This window comes from Eschscholzia californica, unplaced genomic scaffold, assembly GCF_041429995.1.
Source record: "Eschscholzia californica isolate CP2 unplaced genomic scaffold, dmEscCali1.0.p SCAF_3, whole genome shotgun sequence".
Taxonomy (NCBI): domain Eukaryota; kingdom Viridiplantae; phylum Streptophyta; class Magnoliopsida; order Ranunculales; family Papaveraceae; genus Eschscholzia; species Eschscholzia californica.
The window spans coordinates 22407135-22434961 of record NW_028238420.1 but is presented as its reverse complement, the minus strand read 5'-3'; the positions used below and the strand labels follow the sequence as shown (position 1 = coordinate 22434961).

The 27827-nt window shown below is 39.9% G+C and overlaps 1 protein-coding gene, 1 non-coding gene and 1 pseudogene across 3 annotated transcripts; 2 read left to right on the top strand and 1 right to left on the bottom strand.

The window, feature by feature from the left end:
* Positions 1 to 2953: 2953 nt before the first annotated feature.
* Positions 2954 to 6790, top strand: LOC147549047 (uncharacterized; annotated as a pseudogene). The gene is made up of 3 exons (XR_015237396.1): positions 2954 to 3708; positions 3960 to 4496; positions 4533 to 6790. The product of XR_015237396.1 is annotated as an uncharacterized LOC147549047 (transcript).
* On the bottom strand, positions 3422 to 3528 carry LOC147549048 (small nucleolar RNA R71). The gene has a single exon (XR_015239028.1). It is a non-coding gene; the product is annotated as a small nucleolar RNA R71 (small nucleolar RNA).
* An 11001-nt stretch (positions 6791 to 17791) lies between the features above and the next one.
* On the top strand, positions 17792 to 18394 carry LOC147549046 (uncharacterized). Its single transcript, XM_086668189.1, has one exon. It carries the CDS (start codon positions 17792 to 17794, stop codon positions 18392 to 18394), a length of 603 nt encoding a protein of 200 aa, XP_086524315.1.
* The last annotated feature ends 9433 nt before the right edge of the window (positions 18395 to 27827 follow it).

Here is a 27827-nt window from a genome sequence, read left to right as displayed (position 1 = left end):
CTCGAAATCCTAAACCCTTTTGCTGACTCGTTGAGAATAACCATTTAGAAATGTAGATCTCTGCTATAGATCTACCCGTATTGTCCCAAGGTAAAAGATGGCACTCTGAAGGCCGACCCACCATCGATGAACAAGGGACAACAGGTGTCTTAATCTAGGTAGGCATTTACTCAAAATTCTTTTTGGGACTTTTTACGTAATTGATCAAGTTGAGTTACTGTAAACTCTGGCATAACCAATTATGATTTATTACGTAAAGTTTATGTGGGTCTGTTTTTTAGGTTATTTCTTGTTCGCCTACGGTTCGTACGGATTCTTATCCTTGAACCACCATTGAGTACTCCCACTCGAATCATGATCTCATCATTTGATGAGAAATGAAAATGTCCCATCTTAGTCTCTTAAATTGGATAAGTTAGTCTATCTAGGGCAAGTTACTCTCATGAATTACCTCTTTTTCTACTCAGGTACCTTTTTCAGAGTTATGTGCGCAAAACGGATAAAAGTCAGAGAAATGCAGACTAGGGGTATTTTGGTCATTTGTTGATTCTGATTTCATGATCATTATTAGTGCTCGGACGGAAATTAGAATCCAAGACGAACCCGTAGGCGAAAACGGAAGTCAAATCGGAGTTCGGATGAGTAAAATATAGCGAGTCAAAGTTCGGGTCAAATCCAATGGACCAAGAGTCAAGCGGGCTACATTCGGGCACGGCCAGGAGTACACCAAGCAATTCCCAACAGCAGTCATCATCATCTTCTTCTTCTCCTTCCTGTTATAACCGAGAGCTGTTTCTAAATTTCAAACCAAAGCCGACTCCACCAAGACTCGATCTTTCCAACCGACTGAGAAAGAAATAGAAAGAGAGAAAGAAAAGGAAAGAATTGAAGAGGGAAGCCGACTTATCAACAGCTATAAAAGGAGAAAAGCCGGGGTGATAAAGATCATCTCTCCACCATTAAAAGTTATAACCGGGGCTAGAGAGAGAGAGAGAAATCTTCAAGTTTCTGTTCTTTTCTTCTTCTTCTTCTTTTAATTCCTCTCTTAGTGAGAAAGAGAGAGTTAGATAGAAAGAGTTGAGAGAGAGAGAGAGAGATATTGTAGAGAGAGAAAGATTGAATCAAATTTATAAATCCATTATCATCTTCTTCTTCTTCTTTATTTATCATCACTCGGTTATACATATTATAGAGAGTTCATAGCTTATTTAGAGAGAGAAAGAGAGAAGTCTGGAAAGAGAAATAAGAGAAAACAGAGAAGGAGAAGAAAAACCAGGGAAGGAAAATTATTTTCTCACCTGGAAATCGTTTCCGGGAAGACGAGAAAATAATTTTCCCTAAGGTCCTGTTTGGCTGTGCAGAAGGAAAAAAAGGCGAAAAAAGGTGTTTTCTCTCTGATTCTTTTTCTCTTATCATTAATCCAACCATGTCTTTGATATTCATGGGTTTCTAACTCTCCCACTAGGATAACGGATGAAACCCTAACTTGAGTATTTAAATTTTAATATCATATTTATTTTATTATCTTTTCTCATGTGCTTTAATGTTTTGAATTAGCCGTACTTCGGTTAGCCTAAGAAACTAACAACTTGGTTCCTAATTGCATGATATTTTAAGTGAAGTGGGTTATGGGTTTAGTTAATTACAAAAAGGTTCTTTATCGTTTTATCTTCCGAAAATTGAAGATTGAGTTCTAACAATTTTTTAGTTATAAAAGAGAGATAATAATTTGAATTAGATATTAGATTTAAATATAATTGTTAGTGGTGAATTCCAATATCCTAGATTTACCAACTTATAATTTCCATCACAATTTTCTTTGTTTCTTAAATTTCAATGCTTAGTTTCTAAAATTCTCCTCAAAATCAATTATCTACTTTCCTAGTTTATTAATTAATCTTAGGTTTAGATTTAATTCCAAACAAGTCTTCGTGGGATCGACCTCGTAATTCTTGCCATATTTACATACGGTTCGTACACTTGCGAGTTTTAATTTGATCTAATTAGCCTAGTATTTAGGTTCACTAGATATCACATCAAGTTTTTGGCGCCGCTGCCGGGGATTTGTTCTTAGGAATTATTTCTAAATTTGGAATTGACTTTTAGACTAGTTAATTTAGGAATTTATTGCTTTCTAAAAAAAAAATATTTATATATATATATATATATATATATCTAAAAATAGAAATTTACAAAAATATTTTCTTTGTTGTTTTTTTTTTTTTTTTTTTTGAACTTGCTAAATTCGGGTTATTTGAGATTGTTTTACAGATTTTAGCAAGAGTGGTTCGGGATAGCTGCAAAGTGCGTCTGGAAAGAGAGGTAACTTTTTCTAATCACCCACGAATCTCCTGTCAGTGGGTAATTGTGTGAATTCGTGTGCCTCATTGTTTTGCCGAACTGTTTAGTGTAAGCATTCTAGTAAGGGCACAAACCCAGCTACAAGATAGGAGTTCGGATTTCATCACCGTTCTCTTGCCCATTTAGGAAACAACATTCACGATCCCAAACCTCGTTAATAATTAAAATCTGATTTAGACAGTGACCTTAGGGTATCGAGCTCATAGGATCTTCATAAACAATTCGGGAACTTGATTATTATCTAGGCATTCTCAGAGGAAAGTGTGTAAGCAATTCTTGTCAAAAAGGCCGCCTCGAGAAGAGGAAACGTTTGCCGAAGGAAGACGGCTATCACAACGTTCATCGTTGGCTGTCTTCCTGGAGAATTGTTTACCGACTACTCTGATCGAGTAACCTTTATAACAGTCAAAGTTCAGGTGTTGTGGCGAAATAGGAGCTGTCTAGATTACTAGGCAAATCTGACAAGCCATTCACTAAATCTACGTCTAATAACTTGTTGCTAGATTCTGTTTAGGTTGCTTGGTTGAGTCAGCTTGATTGTGATTTTCCTTCTTCCTAGGGTCTTCGTAGTTCCTTCCGTCCGTGTTAGTTTATGCCACCTAGACCTCGTGATCACCTAGGTCGTTTCATTAAAAGAGATCAAGGAAGTGAAGTAGTTGAAGAAATGGGTGAGAACATAGATCAACATAGGATTGAGAATGCTCCGCTAACCCTAAGAGAGTACATGTACCCCACAAGGACTAGTCGTCCGTCGTGTATTCAGTTACCTGTCTCCACAGCTCATTTTGAGCTAAAACCGGGTATGATCCAAATGTTGCCTATTTTTCGTGGTGCGGAAAATGAGAACCCCTATCACCATATTAGGGAATTTGAGGAGATTTGTTCAACCATGAAATATAGAGATATGTCTGAGGATGAGTTAAAACTGAGGTTGTTCCCCTTCTCTTTGAAAGAAAAAGCTAAATCGTGGTTGCACGCTTTGCAACCCGAGTCGATCAGTCATTGGGAAGAGTTAACTACAACTTTTCTTCAAAAGTTCTTCCCTAAACACAAAACCGCTACCATTAGGCAAAATCTTGCAGGTTTTATGCAGCAAGATGGAGAGTCCCTTAGTAGTTACTTAGAGAGGTTTAACGATCTACTCTTACAATGCCCTCACCATGGTTTCGAGAAAATACGATTAGTCCAGATTCTCTATGATGGACTAGATTATCAAACTAAAACCATGGTTGAGTCATTCTGTAATGGTGGATTCGTGAATAAAACAGCAGAAGAGGCAATGGAATACCTCTTGATGTGGCAGAGAAATCTCCCCAATGGGAACCCTTTAAAGAGCCTAGGAGGACTGTAGCTAACAAGGGGGCATATACCATATAGAATCCCATCCAGCTTTTGTTGATTTAGCAAAAAGAGTAGAAGCCGTTGAGATAGATAAACAAAAATCTTCTGTCGAGTCTAGGGGCACACCAAATCCGGTTATGAGTGTAGGAAATGAATCAGTAAGTTACCCATGTTCGGTTTGTGGAGATCCTACACACACGGGTAACCGATGCACCTTATTCTTTAGTGAGCATGAACAAGCCAATGCTCTTTATCAGAACCAAAGGTATGAGAACAAACAAAGGTTTGATCCATTCTCTAACACCTACAACCCAGGGTGGAGAAAGCATCCTAATTTCTCATGGTCCAACGGACAAACTCATATCACTCAATCTGAGGATACTCTTACTCCTCCCGGTTTTCCAAAAGAACCAACTGTACAAAACCCTCCTATTCAACAAAAGTTATCGTCTTTAGAGGAATCTCTATCACTACTCGCCCAGAGTAATGCTCGGTTCCAAGAAAAAACAACTCAGATGATGAACTCCCAAGCTCAGTCCATTCAAAGATTAGAAACACAAATAGGTCAATTGGCAGATACACTAAGTGCAAGGGAACCAGGTAAATTCCCTAGCCAACCTCAACCAAACCCAAAAGGTAATCTAGGAAAACAGCCAATGGGACAAGCTAATGCTGTAACCACCCTTAGAAGTGGTAGGGTAGTTGACAATAAGGTAGGAGTGCCTGAAGATAGTGAATCAGATTCTGAAACCTCCTCCTCACCAACCAACATCCCTAGGGGAAAACCCGAGAAGGTCCTTGAGCCTGAGAACCCACCTGTGGTACCTGAGCCCTATGTTCCTAAAGCCCCGTATCCTCAACGACTGGTAGAGTCAAAGAAGAAGTCTCAGTTTGAGGAAATAATGGAATTATTCAAACAGGTTAGCATTCACATTCCATTACTAGATGCAATTAAACAAGTCCCAGCTTACGCTAAATTTCTAAAAGATTTATGCACGAGGAAGCGTAAGATGAATATGCATAAGAAAGTTTTCCTCACTGAGAAGGTTAGTTCAATCATTCAAGATAAAATCCCACCAAAGTACAAGGACCCAGGAAGCCCTACACTACCTTGCACCGTAGGAAATTTTAAAGTAGAACGTGCTTTACTGGATCTAGGTGCTAGCGTCAACATTCTTCCGTACTCCGTGTATTTACAGTTGGGATTAGGAGAGATCAAACCAACTTCTATAGTTCTTCAGTTAGCAGATCGCTCTACTAGACACCCACGTGGCGTTGTTGAAGATGTCTTGATTAAGGTTGGGGAATTCATATTCCCTGTTGACTTCATTATCCTAGACACAGAACCTGTCCATAACTCTAATAGTCAAATCCCAGTGATACTAGGTCGGCCATTTTTAGCTACATCAAATGCTGTCATATATTGTAGAAGTGGTCTTCTAAGGTTGTCATTTGGAAATATGACAGTAGAGATGAACATTTTTAGTGCCAAACTTCACCCTGATGAGGAAAACGAGTTTAATGAGTTGAACTTGATAGACTTATTAGTTCAGGATGCATTACCGACCACTTTGGTAAGGGACCCATTAGAGACTCTGTTAGAGTTGTTGGGTTTAGATATTGATGATGAGGGTAGTAGTAATGAGATAGATACTGCACTAGAGTCAGAGCCAATTGTTTGGCCAACCACAGAGATACCACTTAAGTCTATTGCTGATTCTAAGATGACACTTGAGCCACTTCTAGAGGAACCAAGAGTTGAGTCTGAAGTATCTCATGTGCCTAAATCTTCTGCTCCACTTACCCATGATATTGTTTTGGAGAAAAATGAAGAGGAAGATGAACTATGGCTAAGGGAAATGAGTGACGACTCACTCGATGTAAGTGAAGCCCTAGAGTTCTTTAAGGACACTGATGACCCGATAATGAGAGAAATTTTAGAAGGTCTGTCCGAATCTTTACCTGAGTTGAAACCTAAGGAGCATGGACCCAATGTAGTGGCTAGTTCGATGGAAAAGCCCAATGATCCCATTTTAGAAACTCCCAATTTGAGTATAAATCCAAGTCTTATGGAGAGTCCTATAGGTTGTTTTGCAAATTTAGTGATTTTACAATCATCTAAGTTTGGGGATGGTATCTTCACCCTGAAAGACTCTCTTATTTTGTCATACTATTTCATAGAGGAGAATTTATGGGGCCTCACTGGTGATTGTGTATTTTGGGTCGACCCTCAGATTTTTCGATTATTATTTTATGGGGAGTCACTAATCCGGAATCCAGTAGGTCTATAGTAAATTTTTCTTTTCTTCAAGTCATCTGTTTCGTCTGGCTGAAGACGTTAAACTTAGCGCTTTTTGGGAGGCAACCCAAATATAGGACATCCGAATCTGGTAATATCTTTCCTTCATTCCATTGTTTTGCATAGTCTTCAGAACATTGAGGACAATGTTCGGTTTAAGTTTGGGGATGGGGATTGAACTTTCGTCCTTCATTTCAAAAATTAAAAAGGGTCAAATTTTTTAATTTTCTAGAGTTGTGAATCTAGTTATTTTTGTTTGTTAATAGTTATAAAGTCTAGTTGGTTAGACTGTCTGTTTGCTAAGGGTTTGTTCATGAAAGTTGAATCTTGAAATTGTGTGTGCACCGGCCATGTGAATGTTAGATAGGTGAAGAGTAGACACTTCTGAGAGAACCTGATTAATCATTAGTGGAGACTTAACCCGTGTGAGAATATAAGCCTTTCTTTTAGCCTTTGAGTGATCTCTTCTGCATTAATTCCGAGTAGAATGAAGAGCTACTCAACCTCGCAATACTAAAAAGAACTCAGATGATCTCCTGAGTTTAAATTTCACAACCACTAGGGGTGTCATCAGGAATGCGAACCTTTCTCTTGTAGTCTGAGAAACTTGATAACTGTGTCAACTAGAGGAAAATAGGAACTTCATCCACCAGTTAGAATCCTGAGAATAAGGCATGAAAGTGAAAATAAAGAGAATTGAACTCAAGAAGGAAGTAATCAAGTCAAAATCAAAATCAAATCAAAATCAAGGTCAAGTCAAAGTGAAAAGAAAAAAAAAACAAAAAAAAAACAAAGTTCTTGAAGTGACTAGCCCTTGAAAAAAAAAAAAAGAAGAAAAAAAAAACAAAAAGGAAAAAGGAAAAAATGGCTATCCCTTGAAGAAGGAAAAAGAAGGAAAAGTGTTTGTTTGATTTAAGTATTTATCCCTTGAAAAAGTTCTTGAAGATTTGAAGAAGTCGAGTTTTCAGGAGTTCTATTTCATCTTTAGTGTCTATTGACCTCTAGAAAACAAGGTTAGAAAGTAGATCAGGTGAGAAGAGTAGGTTAGCTTCCCCATCCCATATTAGTGGTTGTTTCCTTTCCATGAGATCAGTCGTCCATCATAAATTCTAGTCCAGCTTTTATAATGTGTTGAGTTTTCTTTCATACTCATACTCACACATTGAGTGAACCAATTCTGAGCGATTTTAATTTTTGAGTGTATGACCGTGAGGCAACAGTCGAGGCGAAATGTATTAAGACGGTAATCGAGGTCTTGTCTGTTCAGAACCAAAATGATATTCACAATGGCTTGTCACATGCACTTAGAGTCTTGATTACTAGTGAATGGATTTTTAGCTTTGGATGGTTTGATTGACTTAGATTGCATTTCTATTAGCCTTCAAAAATCTCTTGAATAAACAAGTCCGGAATCATGTATTTTTACACCCTTCTTGATTTTTGAAATGTTGAATTTTGTGGGTAGATTCACTGCAAACCCTCACGAGACCACACTCGTCCTCTAGGGGTAACTTAGGGGTTTAACGGCTTGTTGCACGTGCTAAGTGCAATCGTGATTCCCTACGAAAGTGGTGAATTAGGTTTAGTTTTATTTTTCTGTTTTGCTCGAGGACTAGCAAAATCTAAGTTTGGGGATGTTTGATGAGAAATGAAAATGTCCCATCTTAGTCTCTTAAATTGGATAAGTTAGTCTATCTAGGGCAAGTTACTCTCATGAATTACCTCTTTTTCTACTCAGGTACCTTTTTCAGAGTTATGTGCGCAAAACGGATAAAAGTCGGAGAAATGCAGACTAGGGGTATTTTGGTCATTTGTTGATTCTGATTTCATGATCATTATTAGTGCTCGGACGGAAAGTAGAATCCAAGACGAACCCGTAGGCGAAAACGGAAGTCAAATCGGAGTTCGGATGAGTAAAATATAGCGAGTCAAAGTTCGGGTCAAATCCAATGGACCAAGAGTCAAGCGGGCTACATTCGGGCACGGCCAGGAGTACACCAAGCAATTCCCAACAGCAGTCATCATCATCTTCTTCTTCTCCTTCCTGTTATAACCGAGAGCTGTTTCTAAATTTCAAACCAAAGCCGACTCCACCAAGACTCGATCTTTCCAACCGACTGAGAAAGAAATAGAAAGAGAGAAAGAAAAGGAAAGAATTGAAGAGGGAAGCCGACTTATCAACAGCTATAAAAGGAGAAAAGCCGGGGTGATAAAGATCATCTCTCCACCATTAAAAGTTATAACCGGGGCTAGAGAGAGAGAGAGAAATCTTCAAGTTTCTGTTCTTTTCTTCTTCTTCTTCTTTTAATTCCTCTCTTAGTGAGAAAGAGAGAGTTAGATAGAAAGAGTTGAGAGAGAGAGAGAGAGATATTGTAGAGAGAGAAAGATTGAATCAAATTTATAAATCCATTATCATCTTCTTCTTCTTCTTTATTTATCATCACTCGGTTATACATATTATAGAGAGTTCATAGCTTATTTAGAGAGAGAAAGAGAGAAGTCTGGAAAGAGAAATAAGAGAAAACAGAGAAGGAGAAGAAAAACCAGGGAAGGAAAATTATTTTCTCACCTGGAAATCGTTTCCGGGAAGACGAGAAAATAATTTTCCCTAAGGTCCTGTTTGGCTGTGCAGAAGGAAAAAAAGGCGAAAAAAGGTGTTTTCTCTCTGATTCTTTTTCTCTTATCATTAATCCAACCATGTCTTATATTCATGGGTTTCTAACTCTCCCACTAGGATAACGGATGAAACCCTAACTTGAGTATTTAAATTTTAATATCGTATTTATTTTATTATCTTTTCTCATGTGCTTTAATGTTTTGAATTAGCCGTACTTCGGTTAGCCTAAGAAACTAACAACTTGGTTCCTAATTGCATGATATTTTAAGTGAAGTGGGTTATGGGTTTAGTTAATTACAAAAAGGTTCTTTATCGTTTTATCTTCCGAAAATTGAAGATTGAGTTCTAACAATTTTTGAGTTATAAAAGAGAGATAATAATTTGAATTAGATATTAGATTTAAATATAATTGTTAGTGGTGAATTCCAATATCCTAGATTTACCAACTTATAATTTCCATCACAATTTTCTTTGTTTCTTAAATTTCAATGCATAGTTTCTAAAATTATCCTCAAAATCAATTATCTACTTTCCTAGTTTATTAATTAATCTTAGGTTTAGATTTAATTCCAAACAAGTCTTCGTGGGATCGACCTCGTAATTCTTGCCATATTTACATACGGTTCGTACACTTGCGAGTTTTAATTTGATCTAATTAGCCTAGTATTTAGGTTCACTAGATATCACATCATCATTCGATTCGTCAATGGCTACTTAAGACCCTATACTCTAAGTATTATTCGGGCACTTTCACTTGTGCTTAGGAACAAAAAACGTTTACCTAACTAAAGGTATACTAAGCTACGCAATCACATAAAATATACATACATCCAGAAATATGACAATCATATAAGATAAAGTATGTATCCTAGCTTCGTTTCTAGGTTCGCTATGTCTCGTATAGCTAATTGTGGGAAATTGTGACATTCCTATGTCTAACGTGAGTTCTAAGTCTATTTTCGTAAAATACGGACTTATAACATGTTATGTTTCTTCCTTAATGATTTCCAAAATCGATTCTAGGAAAAACTCTGTTTGGGTCATCCGATCGCCCGGGTTAATTTCGAAAAAATAAGTTTGAAATTCGGAGAAAAAGTTTGAAAAACTCCCACTCGGGCCAAGATCCAAAATCTGAGAGTCAAACTCAAAAATGGACCCAAGTCAACTTTGGTAAAACCTTGGACAGACCTTTGGTCAAAGTCCTTGATCAAACCCTGGTCAAACCCTTAGTCAAACCCTAGTCAAACTCGGTCAAGGGACCTTTGACCAGTCAAGGATGAACCAAGGTCGGTCAAAGTCAAGGTCTGGACCAGGCTCGGTACGTTCCGAGCCGTGTCGTGTCCCTCGGGTAGACGCGTGCTGGCCCTAGGCCAGATGCGTCCCATGGACCACATACGCATCTGGACGCGTCCTTTGGTCACAGACGCGTCTAGAGGCATCTGTCCGAGTTCGTAGATGCTAGGGATGCGTCGGACGCGTCCTAGGAGTCGGCCAAGAAAATCGCGTCTCAGACTAATCTCGGAATCCCAGTCCGAGACGGACTGGGACGCGTCCTGGTGCACGCGACTGGCCAGACGCGTCCAAGCCAGTCTGGCCCAGGACAGACTTCATCTTCCTCTTATTTTCTTGTTGTCCCTCGATTTTTCTGCTGTTCCTTCATGGTTCAGCTGCTGTTTTTCACTGTTTTTGATGATTTTCATCATCAAAACAGTGGGTTTTGACCCTTTTTTGCTAAATTTCAAAACCCTAAAACTAGTTTTCGAAAACTAAAGTTTTAGTGTATTAGGCTATTGAATCTACATCAAAAACCTTGATTTTCATGTTCAAATCTTTATTTAAACAATGGTGTTTTATAGTCATTCAAGCTCGAATCTTATTCGTCTAGTCAAAGATAGGTTCATGTAACCGGCTCGTGATTCCACTGTAGGGTTACGGATGTGTCTAACACACCTTTTCTAGTGTTTATTGCGGAATCTCAAACATCTAATGTTCACACTAGACTCCCAGGATCTAATTATACATGAACTAATCAACGAACTAGATATGGAAAGATGATTACCTTTAATCGTTTTCCCACGAACAAAATTCCGACAAGATTCGGAAGATCAAGAACTCCAATTGTAGTTCCTCTACTCGAGACACCGAGTGTATGACTTGAACTCCCTCCTTCGAGTTAGCTAGAACTCTCTTGAAGGTTGAGATGAAGAACACCTTCTTCTTGACTAGATAATCGAGAAAACTCCATTTCTCTCTTTTGGCTTTTCTCTCTAAGAGCTCTTTTGAATTGTCTCTTGATTTTTCTTCGTCCATAATTATGTCTTAAGGAGGTCTATTTATAGGGACCATAGAGAAGGTATTTGATCCAAACTAGGATTCCTAAAATATCTCCTTCAAGACATATCTTTTTGTGGCCCATATGAAACCCTAAAATGGTTTATGTGTGGTCAGCCAATATAAGCCTCTATGGGCTTTATGGCTGGCCCACACAAGGGGTCTAACCGACGATGTGTTGGCCGGCTCCATTATGGGTACCCCCGGGCTCCATTTTTAACCCGGTGTTATGTACACTTGTCCGGACTCTTCCGAACTCCTTTTGGCCTCAAATAATGGATCCAATCCACTTATTTGCCACTTTATATCTAGTCAATATCTCTCCGTTCAAACCATCACTCTTATGTGTAACCCTTGTAGGATCCGGTCTATGTTAGCCGCGGATTACCGAAGTTATCCGACGATTGTAGTTGACTTCTAGCTAAGCATTACAACCCCTAATTCGACCGGACTAATGATCTTCCAAATAAGGTCATTATGATCCTATTCGCCAAATCGTACGCATTGTCATCTTGATTGAAGGACATCCCTTAGAAGGATACCATTCCTTCGGACCGAGGGAATATATCCTTCACAAAGAAGTAGCATTACTAGCTACATATTTTAACCTATAAAATAAAAATATTTTTTAGCATAAAACGCTATACAAGCAGGAGTCCTAGATAAAACTCATCTTGCTCTGAATCGAGCAGGTAGCCCTGACAGCGAAAGCCACGACCAGAGGACCTAAAGGCAGCCTAGGTAGGTGAGAGCAGCGACCAAGGGCCTTAATTTAAACAACCTTGCTAAGAAAAAGCCACGACCAGGGACAGGATAGCCTCTGTTGCTACGACAACAACTGAGGACCCTAAGGAGCAGTCCTAGTTAAACTGAAGTTTGCTCGAGTAAAAACCGACCCCTCACCAAGGTCCCAAGGAGAAGTCCTAGATACACTAATCGGCTCAAGTCGGCAAAAGAGGTAGCTCCGGTAGCCACGGCTGCAACCCGAGGCCTCACAAGGAGGAGTCCTAGCTAAACTCAACTCTTTACTCGAGTGAAACGTGGTCCCTAGGGATCCCCAAGGAAAAGTCCTAGATAAAACTACCGCCCCGATGAAGGTGACCCGGGGTATAAGGAGAAGTCTTTGCGAAACTATTCATGCTTAAAATGAGGAAGACAGCCCTGGTGGCTAAGGCCACGACTTGGGCACGGGAGGAGTCCTGGCGAAAACTAGTCGAGTTCAAGCCGACGAAAACAACCCTTCTAGCGAAAGCCACGACCAGGGACAGGACAGCCTTTATTTCTGGTCGTACTATTCAGGACAATATCATGCTAGCCCGTGAGATTGTTAGGAATTACCACCAACCAGATACCTCGGCTAGGTGTACGGTTAAGATTGACCTTAAGAAGGCGTATAACACAGTTCGTTGGTCTTCACTATTCTCAGTCCTTGGTAAGTTTCACTTTCCAAGGATATTCATAGAACGGATACGGGCCTGTGTCACCACGTCTAAGTTCTCGATTATGGTTAATGGTGAAGCCCATGGTTATTTTGATGGGAAGCGAGGTCTACGGCAAGGCTGCCCGATTTCTCCATATATGTTTGTCCTAATGATGGAGGTATTCGCGGTTCTTATTGATCGAGAGGAAAGAGCAGGTCGGTTCTTGCTACACCCTAAGTGTCGAGTTCCGAAAGTTACTCACCTTTGTTTCGCCGATGATCTCATGGTCTTCTTTCGAGGAGACGCTGGTTCGGATCAATCTCTAAAAGGTGTGTTAACAGGTTTTCATCGGGCGACGGGGTTGCAGGCCAATGTGACTAAGAGCACAGTTTCTTTGCGGGTCTTTCGGCCCAAGGTCAGAGTGATATTACTAGTATTCTGGAATTCAGTACTGGTTCTCTGCCTATCCGTTATTTGGGTTTACCTCTTATATCGTCTCGTCTCACCTATAGTCATTATATTCCGCTGATTGATAAAATCAAGGGACGAATCCAATCTTGGAAGAGTCGATTTTTATCTTTCGCGTGCCAAGTTCTCCTCGTAAGGGTGGTTTGGAATAGCATGCTACTATATTGGACAGTAGTGTTCGTTATTCCCAAGAGAGTAATGAATGACATCAACTCCATATTTAGTAAGTTCCTGTGGTCTGGCGTGGATATGGGGTGTAAGAGAGCTCCCATTGGCTGGGAAAGCCTTTGTTACCACAATGATTAAGGGGGACTTGGTTTTCGTAATATCGAGGTGTTGTTCGAGGCGTCAAATCTTCGTCATATATGAGACCTGGTTAGTGGTAAGACGACTTTGTGGGCTGAGTGGGTGAGTAATAATCTCATCAAAGATCAACAATTCTGGACTTTATCGGCTTCGAGTAGAAGTTCTTGGTGTTGGCGTCGGATTCTAGCCAGCAGGACGACGGCTCAGCGACTCATTTGCACTTCTATGGGGGATGGTCATGATACCAATTTTTGGACTGATCTATGGCATCCTCGGGGTCTTTTTTATGATGCTTTCGTGGAGGGGTATAGATATGATTCTCACCTTCATCTAGATGCCCGGGTTTCTCAGTTATAGGGCAGTCAGGCTGGGTCTTTCCTACTCATGTAGCAGCCATGCTAGGGACTATCGAGGTTGAGGCCAGAGAGGTGGTCGTAGATACTACTCTTAGAGATGAGGTGAACTGGATGCCTAGCCAGAATGGAGAGTTTACGCTCAAAGAGACGTATGAAGCAATTCGACCTAGAAGTACTCGATTGAGCTAGACTTCATTAGTATGGTCACTGAGTGGTATCCCCAAACATTGCTTCATCACGTGGCTTGCTTTTCGAAGACGCCTCAAAACTAGATCGCTCTTGGCTAGTTGGGGTATGATTATAGACACTACATGTGTATTCTGTGGGGGAGATGAAGAAACGGATTTCCACTTATTCTTTGGTTGTGCGGTCACAAAGATTATATTGAATCGCTATTACTCAAGATGGGATTTCAGAGAGTATGTGTTGCTGATTGGGAAGGGGAGCAACAGTGGTGTATTAATCACTTTGGTGGGCTTCTATTGCTGCCCGAGTGGGTTGTATGCTTCTAAATGCCTATGTCTATCATATTTGGAAGGAGCAGAATAACAGGGTATTTAGAGGCAATGTTATGTCACCGGGGCTGATTATTCATACTATTTGCGATAAAGTGCGGATCAAGCTGAATACTATTAGCAAACAGTTTGAAGATACTGAGGAGAATCGGAGGACAATTGACCGATGGAATCTTACTATCTCTCTTCAAAAGCCGGTCTATACGTCATGTAAATGGACTCGGCCGATGACAGGGAGACATATGATTAATACCGATGGTGCCCTGAATGAGGTAGATGCGGGTTATGGAGCCATTATTCGAGATTCAGAGGGGAATGTTGTTAGAGCAGCCACGGGCCAAGTTAAGGCTGGGATGCAGGAAGTTGAACTTGGTCTTGATTCGATGAATATCAAGTTACTTCTTGCAAAACCAAATCAGAAATTACCATGGCGGGCGACGCGTTTATGGAAGAGAGTTCAGAGGCTTAAAAGACAATTTCAGAGTTTTCGGGTGTTTCATGTCTACAGGGAAGCAAACCAAGCTGCTGACCACTTGTCAAAGATGAGGCTCGGACAGAGAGTAACTCACTTGAATGTTAGTCAACTACCGTGGAACAAGTCAACATTGTTAATGCGAACTCTAGAGGGACAGTGAGAATGAGGAAAGGGTGGGGCTAATGTAATGATGTAATTTGATTTCTTTGCTGTTTTCCTTTTTGGTTTCTTATTTCTTTGTATCGGTTCGGGCTTCTCCCGCTTATCATTATAAAAAAAAAACTGCACCAAACTGTGCCAACAACCCTTGGTTGGAATGGTAAGAGGTATAATCTTCCACCTAGAGGTCAAGGGTTCGAGGCACAAGCTGAACAATTCAAAAAAAAAATTGCACCAAACTGTGACACAAACTATTTCGCACGAGTTGTGAGTCTTTTCATCCAATATGTTTCATATGTCCTAAAAGTCCATTCCATATAATTTTTTTTCGTTTTACCTCAATTTTGACCCCTTTGATCGGAAACGAAACCCTAGCAATAGGAAACTGCACCAAACTATTTCACACCAAATGTGACTTTTATCATCCAGTATGTTTGATATGTCCTAAAACTCAATTCTGTATGATTTTTTTGGTTTTTACTTCAATTTTGACCCCTCTGATTGGAAACAAACCCCGAGCAATAGTAAACTTAACCAAGTTGTGACACAAATATTTCACACGCGTTGTGAGTTTTTTTTATCCAATTTGTTTCATATGTCTTAAAAATCCATTATATATGATTTTCCGAGGGTTCTACCTCAATTTCGCCCCACAAATTGGAAAACAAGTCAGAAATAAGATACTAAACCAAACTGTGACACAAAAAATTTCGCACGAGTTGTGAGTTTTGTCATCTAATATGTTTCATATATCCTAAAACCCCATTCTGATGATTGATAAAATGTCCAGACGTTGACTAACGTCTTAAGAGTCAAAGATCAGACCAGAAGTCTCACGGAACAGCTCGACTTAAGGCAGCAGGACAACTAAAACCCCTGATGGTCCACCACACATTCCCACAACCGGGAGGTCGGCCAGAAGAAACCAGCTCTGCACAAAACGCCCTCGGCATGGATAGATCAGCCTTGGGATCTCTAAAGGACTTAGGGGGGTCTCCATAGGTTCGGCCGATATCTTACTCCCAGAACTGGGAAGATATCAGCGCTGCGCGACCTAATGACTTAATCCCGGACTTCCAAGAAAGATCTCAGTCGGTTACACACCTTGAAGTGTTTAAGCCCGATTGGACTCCACCTATCTAAAGGAGGAAACTTCTCCTTTAAAGTCTATCACTTCAGCAAGATATATACAAAGTATCCTTGAACTTAGGAACTTTCCCTTATCAAAGATCCGGGATAGACTCGAACAGAAACCTAGATACGCAAAAGAGGTAACTTCTATTACGGTTTGACGGTCACCGCCTCACCATCGCCACTAATCACAGTCGGCCTACCTTCGCCTATAAATGGCCCTCCACATCGTCCTTCAAAGGACACGATCTCTGGAGGAAAAACACACTCTCTCTCCCAAAAATACGATTTCTTCATACCAAGAAGGATCACCCCCCAAAACAGAGTTCTCATAACTCTCCCCTAAAAGGGTCAATCAATATTCATTCTTTTACTGCAAAGAGTACCCTGACTATCTTGAGCGTCGGAGCGGTTTTCGAACCCTTTGCAGGCTTTCCCCCTCGAGAACAGACGAACAAGAGCAAAGAGCCAGGAGCTTGAGCAAGGAGTGAGGAACTGGGGCAAGGAGCAAGGAGCGGAGAAACAAAGTCGGAGCACAGGAGCAGAGAGAAGCAGAGCTGAACAGAGGAATCTCTCCTCTCCAAACAAAATATACCATCATAACGGAGGTTGTCATGCATCTGCTCCCTTTTTCAGGCTGATTAATTGGGAGCTAATTTTCGACATCAACATTTGGCGCTAGAAGGAGGGGATCTCTCTAGCAAATAACCAGATTCGGTAATCCGAACCTTACTCAATACTTTTTTCAGAACTAACTACTTCCTGAACTCTTCAGGCAAACATGTCTTCAGACGAGCACACCCCACGTGGGACACCCCACAGATCTCGGAGCGCAGATGAGCTCGCGGTTGAACTTAAACAACTCAAGAGTGATTACCTCCGAAGGGACGAGGATGCAAAACGATTGGAGGAAAGCCTCCGCAAAGCTGAGATAGCCAGGAAGGCTGCAACACCCAATGAAAGGAAAGAAGTGCTCCGGACGTTCGCGAGAAGGATCTTCTTGCCTGGCGACACCTACGCACCTGAGACCCTAACTCTGCAACCAGGCGACCAGATGCGTTTGAAGAGTATCTTGAGGGAACAAGGCGGGCAAAACCCAGACGAACCTTATACCCCCACGAATGCTGGGATAGGCGAGGGGTGCGTAGACGACCCCACCCTCTGCGAGTTGCTCATACACCAGGTAGCGGAACTAAAGAGAAAAAGATAAAGACAAACTCTGGGGAGGGACAGTAATTCGGAAGCCACCTCTCTGCTGGGAAATACTGGAATCCGAAAAACCAGCAAACTTCAAGTGCCCCACGCTGGAACACTATCACGGCGTGGAAGACCCGGGAGTGTTCATCAACAACTATTTTGCGAGGATGAATTTGTGTACAACCAACCGAAATATATGGTGTGTGGTATTCGCCGCCATCTTAAAAGGACCAGCTCAGGCATGGTACCAAGTGCTAGCCCCGGGGTCAATAAAATCTTTTGACCAGCTCGCCCAAGCTTTCTGCGAAGCTTTCTGAGGAAGCACCAGTATCAAGAGAGGAACCGACGAGCTGTTCAACGTGGTACAAGGAAAGAGCGAAACTCTAGCAAGCTACTGGCAGAGATTTCGCGACTTTATGGTACCGGTTCCCGACCTGGAATCAAGCATCGCTTTTGTCGCCTTGCAGAGAGGTCTCAGATAGGATGACGTAATCAAAGATATCTCGGGAGAAAGCCAGGTAGCCTCGCAGATCTGATAGAAAGATTGCAACAGTTTATCAGGGCAAAGGAGAATTATTTGCGGATGAAGGAGGTGGCCGATATTCCTTACGAAAGTGAACGCCCCTGAAAAAGAGAACGGGAGGAAGCCAGGCTACCTAGGGAACGAGAGCGAGGCAGGACACCCAGGGTTGACTTCACAACCTACACCTCCCTAATGAAAGGGAGGGAGAAAATCTTGCAAGTATTGATAGCGAAAGGAAAGGCTGAACGGCCCAAATCCAATGACGACCGAGGAATGTTCGGACCCAAAGATATGACGGCGTGGTGTGCCTTCCACAGAGGCTACGGCCACAAGGCCGATGACTGTCGGCACCTCAAGAATCTGATTGAGGAGATGGTAAGAAATGGAGAACTGGATAAGTACATCCCTAAAGAACAGCGAACCTACGAATACCGAAACAAAACACCAGTAAACAGGGCAGGAATTGGATCGGGATCTGAAACCAACGGGCAGGGCCCTACTTCTAGAAAAGCAAACAAATACCCAGATGGGTCCACCGGAGTAATGGGGAATATCAATACCATAGCAGGAGGACCTGCCCTCGGAGGAACAACCAAAGGCGAGCAGCGCAGATATGCCAACGAAGCAAAGAGCCGGCCAGTCTTTCTAATCAAGCCTGCCATGGAAACTCCACCCATTGTCTTTACAAATGACGATCTGGTCGGGGTAATAACTCCTCACGCAGATCCGCTGGTAATAACAGTCGTAGTTGCCAATTGGAGGATAGGACGCATTCTAGTCGATACGGGGAGCTCCACAGAGGTCATGAGTCGAACGTGCTTCCAAAAACTCGGGGTAAGCGAACGCCATCCCAAATTTTATAAATCTTGCTTGACAGGATTCGGAGACAATTAGGTCCAAACAGATGGAATAGCGACCCTGCCAGTACTGATCGACGAAGGAGAATCAGCAAAGGCGATAATGCTAAATTTCACAATCGCCGATAAGATGTATGCTTATAACATCATATTGGGCAGAAACTTCCTGAGAGAGTCAGGAGCAATAGTTTCCATGAACCACCTCATGATGAAGTTCCCAATTCCGAGAACGAATCTCATCGGGACGGTCAGGGGAGACCAGAAAATATCCTGGGAAATGTTATCTCGTCTCCGCCCAGGGATCCGAGCAAGAAGAAATTAATCCAGTCACCATTGTAGGAGACAAAGTGTTCTATGATGACCCGACAGCAGATATGCAGAGCTAAAAAATAAAGGTCATCACTACCCCTACTATCTTTCCTTTTTTAATAAAGCCATTAGGCCAAAGTGTAGGGTTACAGATGTGTCTAACACACCTTTTTTAGTGTTTATTGCGGAATCTCAAACATCTAATGTTAACACTAGACTTCCAGGATCTAATTATACATGAACTAATCAATGAACTAGATATGGAAAGATGATTACCTTTAATCGCTTTTCCACGAACAAAATTTCGACAAGATTCGGAAGATCAAGAACTCCAATTGTAGTTCCTCTACTCGAGACACCGAGTGTATGACTTGAACTCCCTCCTTCGAGTTACCTAGAACTCTCTTGAAGGTTGAGATGAAGAACACCTTCCTCTTGACTCGATAATCGAGAAAACTCTTTTTCTCTCTTTTGGCTTTTCTCTCTAAGAGCACTCTTGAATTGTCTCTTGATTTTCGTCGTCCATAATTATGTCTTAAGGAGGTCTATTTGTAGGGACCATAGAGAAGGTATTTGACCCAAACTAGGATTCCTAAAATATCTCCTTCAAGACATATCTTTTTGTGTCCCACATGAAACCCTAAAAGGGTTTATGTGTGGCCGGCCAATATAAGCCTCTATGGGCTTTATGGCCGGCCCACACAAGGGGTCTAACGGCCATGTGCTGGCCGGCCCCTTCCTAAGGTCGGCCATCACATGGTCGGCACCCCCGGGCTCCCTTTTTAGCCCGGGGTTATGTACACTTGTCCGGACTCTTCCGAACTCCTTTTGGCCTCAAATAATAGATCTAATACACTTATTTGCCACTTTATATCTAGTCAATATCTCTCAGTTCAAACCATCACTCTTATGTGTAACCCTTGTAGGATCCGGTCTATGTTAGCCGCGGATTACCGAAGTTATCCGACGATCGTAGTTGGCTTCTAGCTAAGCATTACGACCCCTAATTCGACCGGACTAATGATCTTCCAAATAAGGTCAATATGATCCTATTCGCCAAATCGTACGCATTGTCATCTTGACCGAAGGACATCCCTTAGAAGGATACCATTCCTTCGGACCAAGGGAATATATCTTTTAGTCTCTCACTTGTACTTAGAACAAGTGGAATGCTTGATTCCTATGTCTTTTCATATTTTAATTGATATGTCATACTTATCAGACTTTCTTGATTCCGAGAACAAACTGTCAAACCAAATGATTAACTCTTAATCCATTTGAGCATGGCCATGCATTTTCCAATTTTTTCTCATCAAGTGGCCCAGAGATATTTTATCCTGATTTTACTCAGGAAGATATATTCCATTCTTGTACTCCCACGCAATTTCATGTCTATCCTGTCTCCCCCAGCAATCCGCCTTTATAACCTCCTTTTACGGCGCGGCGTTTAACGGTGCCAAAGTTCGACATTCCTTACACAAACTGAGTGGGTACTCATGTTTTGAGGAATCTCTCCGATTTGCTAAATGAGAGTTATGACATCTCATGACTTCTTCTCTCGAAGTACTCTCACTTGGCGGGTTTCCAGTGTATCAACTTATACACCCATGAAGTTGACTTTGAATACTCCTAATCCCATAGCCCAAGAAACAGCGCTATCTCGTCAATCACTCATGCTAGTCTTCTTAAGTCATTGTTGTCCAACCAATGACCTGGACTAGGGATTCTTATAATGGTGTGCTTCTATGTTCACTTAGTAGGGTTTCTTTCATTAGATCACGTATCTAATAAACCTACCTGGAACACTCCATTATTTTAGACTGTCATCTAAATTCTAAACCATGATTTAGACGACGAAATAAACTGAGTTTTTAAATATGGAGCACCGCGTAAACTCTTTTACGTTTCTCAATTTTACAAGTCTTTTTAGGATTTTCTTCCTTAATCCTAATTCCTTAGATCCGTTCATCTTCCATGTCCGTTCTAAGGTGACAGTTTAGTTTATGTTTTTTACTTCGCTTATTATTATCATGCTTTAGAACTCCTTCGGAAGCTATTATGATAATGTCAGTTTTTTGAATTAAAATCAGCACTTCCCAAGTTCTAATTCTGGTTTGTTATCTAGTAGAGTTAGCAACGACTCTCAGCATGAAAACGAAAACTCCTTTTCATCTGTTCGCCCTTCCTAAAAGATGTTTATCTTTATTTTTGGAAGATTACTTTTATGACTTTCTTCAACTTCTGTTTTTAGAGACATAATTTTGAATGCTCTCAGTACTCTCGGTTCTTTCTCTGACTTTCATGGGTGACGACATCTTTTGTACTCTAAGTACATTTTAGATGTGCGGGTAAACATCAATCATCTCCATGATCGATCTTATGTTTACCTGACATAAGTATTTCTCTCATGTTCTGCTTTCGCTTGTCAGGATTTCCAAATTCTGAGTTTCGTTAGGCAGGTCTCATGTGAGATGGGTGGAAACTCTTCTCCAAGAGTTCTTGATCTCTTTCAAAACTTCTTTTGAAATGAGTCTCTTCATCACTTTAATCTATTGACATAGATTGTGATGCCCTAATAAATTTACCCTCGTCTCTTGTCTTAAAACACCAATTATAGGCGCGTAAAGTGGCGCCAGTTTTTTGTGTTAGTTGTAACGGCTTTATTGGAGAGAGCCGTTATAAAAAATTCTTGTTGTAACGGCATCCACCGGGGCCGTTACAATAAGTCGTTACGAAAACTCCGGATTTTTGTAGTGTGAATCCGATCAAATTTCTTTGCGAATGTTAGAGCCTCACTCCTTTTAGATCTCATCTCTTTAGACTCTCAGTCTAAACTCAGAGTAGTTTTGCTATAGTTTCTGTGAACCTTCTCTAAGACTCACTCGTGGTTTTGAGCAATGATCGAGATACCTTCTTAGTTTCTTTAAGAGGTTTCATCTTGAGTAATTTTTTACTCTCGTTATGGCAAGTAACTCCTTACTTCCATTATAGCGAGTAACTCTTTACTCCTATTTGTTGCTCTTTTTATTCGAACTTCTTTCGAATGTTTTATTTCCTCCCACTTGTCCGATTATCAAAGAACGCTTTCTTTTTAATAGGACACCATCGAGAGCAACAATCTAATTGTGTTTCAATGATTTGTGGAAAAACCCCGTTATTCTTTGCTTGAAGGCTCTATGTCTAAAGGTCTTTAGACTTAGAATAAAAGATCATTTTAGAACTCTTCTAAAATCCATATTCGTATGGAATCCTTTTATTCACTATAGCTTTCTAGGTCTTAGTGGTATGGCTTTTGTGCATTTAGACTTTTGCTTTCGGAAGACTTTATGACTTTTAGACTTATGATCTTATCATAATCTTTTAGTCAGATTTGATCCTTACTTGATTTAGGTTTAGTCTCCAAGACTTCCTTAAATCTAGTATTTAGAATATTCCAGTCACATTAATCACTTTCTTATGTCTAACATTAGCTTTTAGTGAGTAATTGACTCTTGAGATCTTGTCAAGTACATTTGTTTGAAACATGATTAACTATCGTTGAGGGATACGAGATCACTCAACTTTTAGCTTTATCCATGTTCTTTCAAATTTGTTTGACTAGATTAGAATAACTAAATTGGATTCTTTGGTATAATTCTTTAAAAGTTTAGTAGGCATCTTTTAATATATTTTACCTTAACCGGAAACCACCTTTCCGTTCTTTTTATCTTCCACGAATGACATTTTCTCTTCCAATGGCCTATGCCATTGCAGTAGAAACAGTTGGAATCAGATTGGGCACTTCTGTTTTTGGCAACTTGTTTGCCTTTCCATTTGCCCAACTTCTTCTTCTTGAATATCTGTTTTCCTTCCTTTTTAAATCCCTTTTCCTTTTGAACCATCAAAATTTCTTTCTTAGGTTCCACCACTGCGATATTCTCTTCGGCTGTCTGGAGCATAATGTGTAGTTATTCTAGAGATTTATCCCATCCATTCATGTTGTAGTGCATTCTAAACTGACTGAACCCATCATGAAGTGAATGCAGGATAACATGTGTGGCAAAATCTCGGCAATGGTCGACTCCAAGTCGAGCTAGTTTCTCAAAATGACTAATCATTTTGAAAACATGTGGCCTTACAGGCTTTCCCTTCTCAAGGCGCATATCCAATATTGCCTTTGAAGTCTCATACCTTTCCATCCTCGACTTCTTTTGGAACAAATTCCTAAGTTGTCGAATTATGGTGTAAGCATCCATGTGAATGAACTTATCCTGAAGATTAGGTTCCATGGTTGCTAACATAAGGCATGTTACGGGTTCAGCCTTCTTTCGGAGACTTCTTTCCGAATCTATCTCCTCATCAGTCGAATCTTCAATGATTATCGGAAGTGGTGTGTCCAGAATGCTTGCCTTGTTTTCTGATCTGAGAACGAGTTCCAGATCCCTTTCCCATACTATGAAGTTATCTCCGTTCAGTTTTTCTTTCTTTAGTAGCCAACGGATGTTGAAGGATTCTTTGGTTGTCATAATTAAACTACATGTAAGAAACGCGAAGTGATTTAAACTTGTTATCCTGACATAATTTCTGTATGCCTATATTATTCTATATTTGTTGTCCCCTAAGAATAATATAATTCCAAGATCCCATTCCTCCGGAATTAAGCGTACTAAGGCACTGCCCTTAATCCATCGTACTGGGTGAGTAACTCCTTACTGATCATACTCCTATGATTCTTGGTTGACAAAATTGTCCTTTTGCCTCGAAATCCAAAACCCTTTTGCTGACTCGTTGAGAATAACCATTTAGAAATGTAGATCTCTGCTATAGATCTACCCGTATTGTCCCAAGGTAAAAGATGGCACTCTGAAGGCCGACCCACCATCGATGAACAAGGGACAACAGGTGTCTTAATCTAGGTAGGCATTTACTCAAAATTCTTTTTGGGACTTTTTACGTAATTGATCAAGTTGCGTTACTGTGAACTCAGGCATAACCAATTATGATTTATTATGTAAAGTTTATGTGGGTCTGTCTTTTAGGTTATTACTTGTTCGCCTACGGTTCGTACGGATTCTTATCCTTGAACCACCATTGAGTACTCCCACTCGAATCATGATCTCATCATTCGATTCGTCAATGGCTACTTAAGACCCTAGACTCTAAGTATTATTCGGGCACTTTCACTTGTGCTTAGGAACAAGAAACGTTTACCTAACTAAAGGTATACTAAGCTACGCAATCACATAAAATATTGTCACCTTCTTCTAACACGTACATGTTGCTGGATTAGACGACTCAACCACTTCAGTGGTCGAGTCGTCGACCCTTTGCTTTTTCCTAGCTTCCTCCCCCCTCTTTCTCCAACTTCCGATTGGCGGGACATGTCCAGACATGACTAAAGGTACGCCAAACAATGGGACATATAGATAAATAAAAGCAAACAACTTAAAAAATGAAACTCAGAAGCTTTATTTTCTATGGTGGGATCAGACCGTAGGGTGTGCAATGGGCTGAAGAGTGTAGTCGGCTCAAGCCGTAAATGGCACATATTACGGTTAGATACCACGGTACTGTGGTGCAAGAGTCCTTGCAGTCTGGTGCGACCACAGGGTGTTCTTCAAACAACAAAACTCCTAAAAAACATCATGAATATCATTACAACACACATAAAAAAATAAAAAATAACTAAATAAAACAATAAAAGGTTAGATTTAATGGTGTACTCAAAAATTTGGGGGGTTTCTTCCTCTCTTTGTTTTTTCCCACTACCAGACGCAATACACTTCAAATTAGGTCTTAAAGTTGTCTTCTTCTGTTGCAAATAAATCCATTGAAGTTTTTAAGCAATTAGTTTAAAAAATCCAACCGATCATTTAGGGTTTTTCTTGGTTTGAATTACAAATAGAAACCTTCTCACAGATCCGACTAGGATTTAAACAAAAACTAAACCCTAAAAATCTTCAAGTAGATGTGCTTCGCATCTGTTGTAAACTCGAAATATTGTTAACGGAAGTTTGAAGCTTATTAGTCTCATCTAGATTTGAAATGTTTAGCTTCGGACAAGTAAATCATTGTAAAAATGGAGAAGATACAGTGACCGGTGGAGGGTAAGAGAGGAAGCGAATCTGACGAGAACTTCCGCCGGATCTATGAACCCTAAAATCTTAAACAAAAAGGTGTCAACCCTTGTCGGATCTTCGAGAGATAGCTTCTGCACTTCTTCTTCATTGAGAGAGATACCATCTGATCTTCTTCTTCAAGAAAGAGAGAGACACCACTGATCTTTTAGAGAGAGAGAGAGAGAGATAGAGAGAATTCGTTGGGGATGGAGAGAGAAACGACAGCCATGAAAAGAGAAAGAGTATTAGGGTTTTCTTTGGTTAAAAAAGAATAATAAGGATTCTTTGGTTAAAAAGTTTATTATGGAGTATAACAGTCAAAATTGCAATTCAGATTCAATGATTCAGATATACAAAACAAACATCTGACTGGTAAACTAATTCAGCTAATTCAGTTCAGCCAGTTCAGATTTAGCTAATTCAGATTCAAACCCTTATAAAAAAAACAAACAGCACCTTCTCAGAAATAAAAGAGAAACAGTTAGTTACGATCCTAAAACATGAAATAATGATGTTGAGAAAAAAAAAACGCAATTAAAAGAAAGGCTTTTGGTATAGGAAGAACACTATTTAGTAAAGGCAGTGCGTTAGAAAGGTCAATTTATGTATTTGCTCTTCCTTTACCAAATTAGTTTAAGGAGGGCGTTATAAGGATCATTTAATAAATAGTGCTAAAATAAAAGGACTTAGATAAAAATTAATAGTAAATGTAATATTTTATGCACTTGTTGTTTCTCTCACATAAAACAACCAAACCCTAATATCGTCACTACTATCAAGACCACCATTAGTATTAAAAAACTTACAAAGTTTACCATCACTATAGTCTTAGTTTAGAGCTTTTAATGATGCCTCAAGATGTCATGGATGAGGAACCACCATTAATGAAGAAGGAAGCAATCTACATCGACTTAAACGAGGACATTGACTTAAACGAAGATATCGACTTAAACAAAAACATTTATAATGAAGATAATATGTCTCAGGTAAAGAAATATCATTTTCTTGTCTTCCTCTATGGTTGAACAAACATTTTAGGATTTTAGGTCGTTTTTTCGTAAAGAATTTCAGTTGGATTAATTGAAAAAGACAACAAATTTCGGTAAGGTCGGCTGAAAAAGACAACAAATTTCGGTCGTAACAGCTGAAAAAAATGACAAATTTCGATTGGGTCAATTGAAAAAGATAACAATTTTCGGCCGGTCCTGCTGAAAATAGTAATAAATTTCGTCCGAGATGGCTGAAATTAGTCTGTTTTTTCAACTGCTCTGGCCGAAATTTTTTAAAATTTTCAGTTGGTATTCATGAATTTTTATTTATGATAAGCGAAATTTCTTTTATGTAAATGTCGCTTATATATTTTTCGAGTTACATCCTTGTTTGTATTCTTCATTGCAATATTGATACTTGAAATCTTCAAAAGTTACTTTAATTAGTGTTAAAACCCTAAAAATATATGGAGAAATCAAGCAATAACAAGAATTACAAACTCTCTATGGACATGCGTATCATCTAGGGTTTAGGTTTCTATCTCTATATATCTCTTTTTTATAGAATCAAACAGATTCAGGGCTTTTCTCCTTTTCAGGATGTTTATCTCCCTTCTCTCTCTTTGATTTGATCGAAGGTTTTAGGTCGAACAGGATTCTCTCTTCTCTCTCGAAGATTTTTGTCGAACAAGACTCTCGAAGGTTTTTGGTGGAACAGGAGGATATACTTTCTTCTCTCTTTTGGTCCGAAATAGTTTGATAGGAGGGACCAAAGTACAAATTTAGGATATTTAAAAAAAAAAAATGTTTATCCCTCCCTTTTCTAAAAAGAGTACTCTCGTCAACAGTTGGTAGCCCAAGTGGTTCCAAGGTGTTGACATAAACTCCAGAAACCCCTGGAGGTCCCAGGTTCAAATCCCAGAAGGTGGAATCTTTGGTTATTTGAATTGGGATTACTAGGGTATAAATAATGTGGTAGTGTAGTTGGGCTTTAGGCCATTATCTAGTTGGGCTATAGGCCAGGTTATGTTAGAGATTGCCTGGCTATAGGCCAGGTCATGTTAGAAGTTTGAGTGGGATGTATTCAAATGCCAATTGTAACGACAATGTATCTCAAAAAAAAAAAAAAGAGTACTTTCCGTATCTAATGCTCTTCCTATACCAAAACCCAAAAAAAAAAAAGGTGGCCAATACGCGGACAACCGTTTTTCTTATATGGACAACTGTCTTATGTGGACAACGCAAAAAAATTAAATTTTTATATGGACATCAGTTTCTAAGGGGACAACTCTCTATTATTTTCACTCAAGTCCTCTTAGAATCAGATGTATATATTTGATGACCTCTCTCTTTCTCCATAAACCCTAGGTTAGTTTTCATCTCTTCTATTACTTGTTCTTCATCATCACCCAAATTTCTAGAGAGAGAAACTCCTTGGAGAAATATTGGTGGTTATGGCATCAAACAAAGGCAAGGGAGTTGTTGTAGAATCTCCCCAAAGACAAAGGTTAGAACCCTAAAACTCTAAAACCAACCACTAAGAAGAAGATGGTACTGATGGCAGAGAAAATTAGAGAAGATGTGGAAGACGAAGATGGATCTGTTGGTTCCGACTCTGAAAACGATGGTGAAGAGGAAGATGAATCTGGTAATTCGGGTTGTGCAAAAATATGACATAACAGAACATCACTTGCGACGAAAATCTGGCATAATCAGAAACTTGCCAGATTTTCGTCGCAACTTAGCTTCTGTTATGCAATATTTTCGTCGGTTTTCTCCGAAAATACGGCATAACAGAAGCTAAGTTGCTAAGAAAATCTGGAAAATTGTCCGATTTTGCCAGATTTTCGTCGCAAGTTATGTTCTGTTTTACCTCATCAATGTCATTAATGCCTATTATAGAAACGCCCGGAAAAACTTGTTCAGGTGCAGATTGAGGAATTTTGTCTTCTTCATCCATATAGGGTTTGATAAAAAAAAAAAAATGGTAAAAACTACAGTTTACTTTTAGTAGAAGTGAAGAAAGAAGAATAAGACTAAGAAGAGATTTTGCCTTCTTCATCCATCTAGGGTT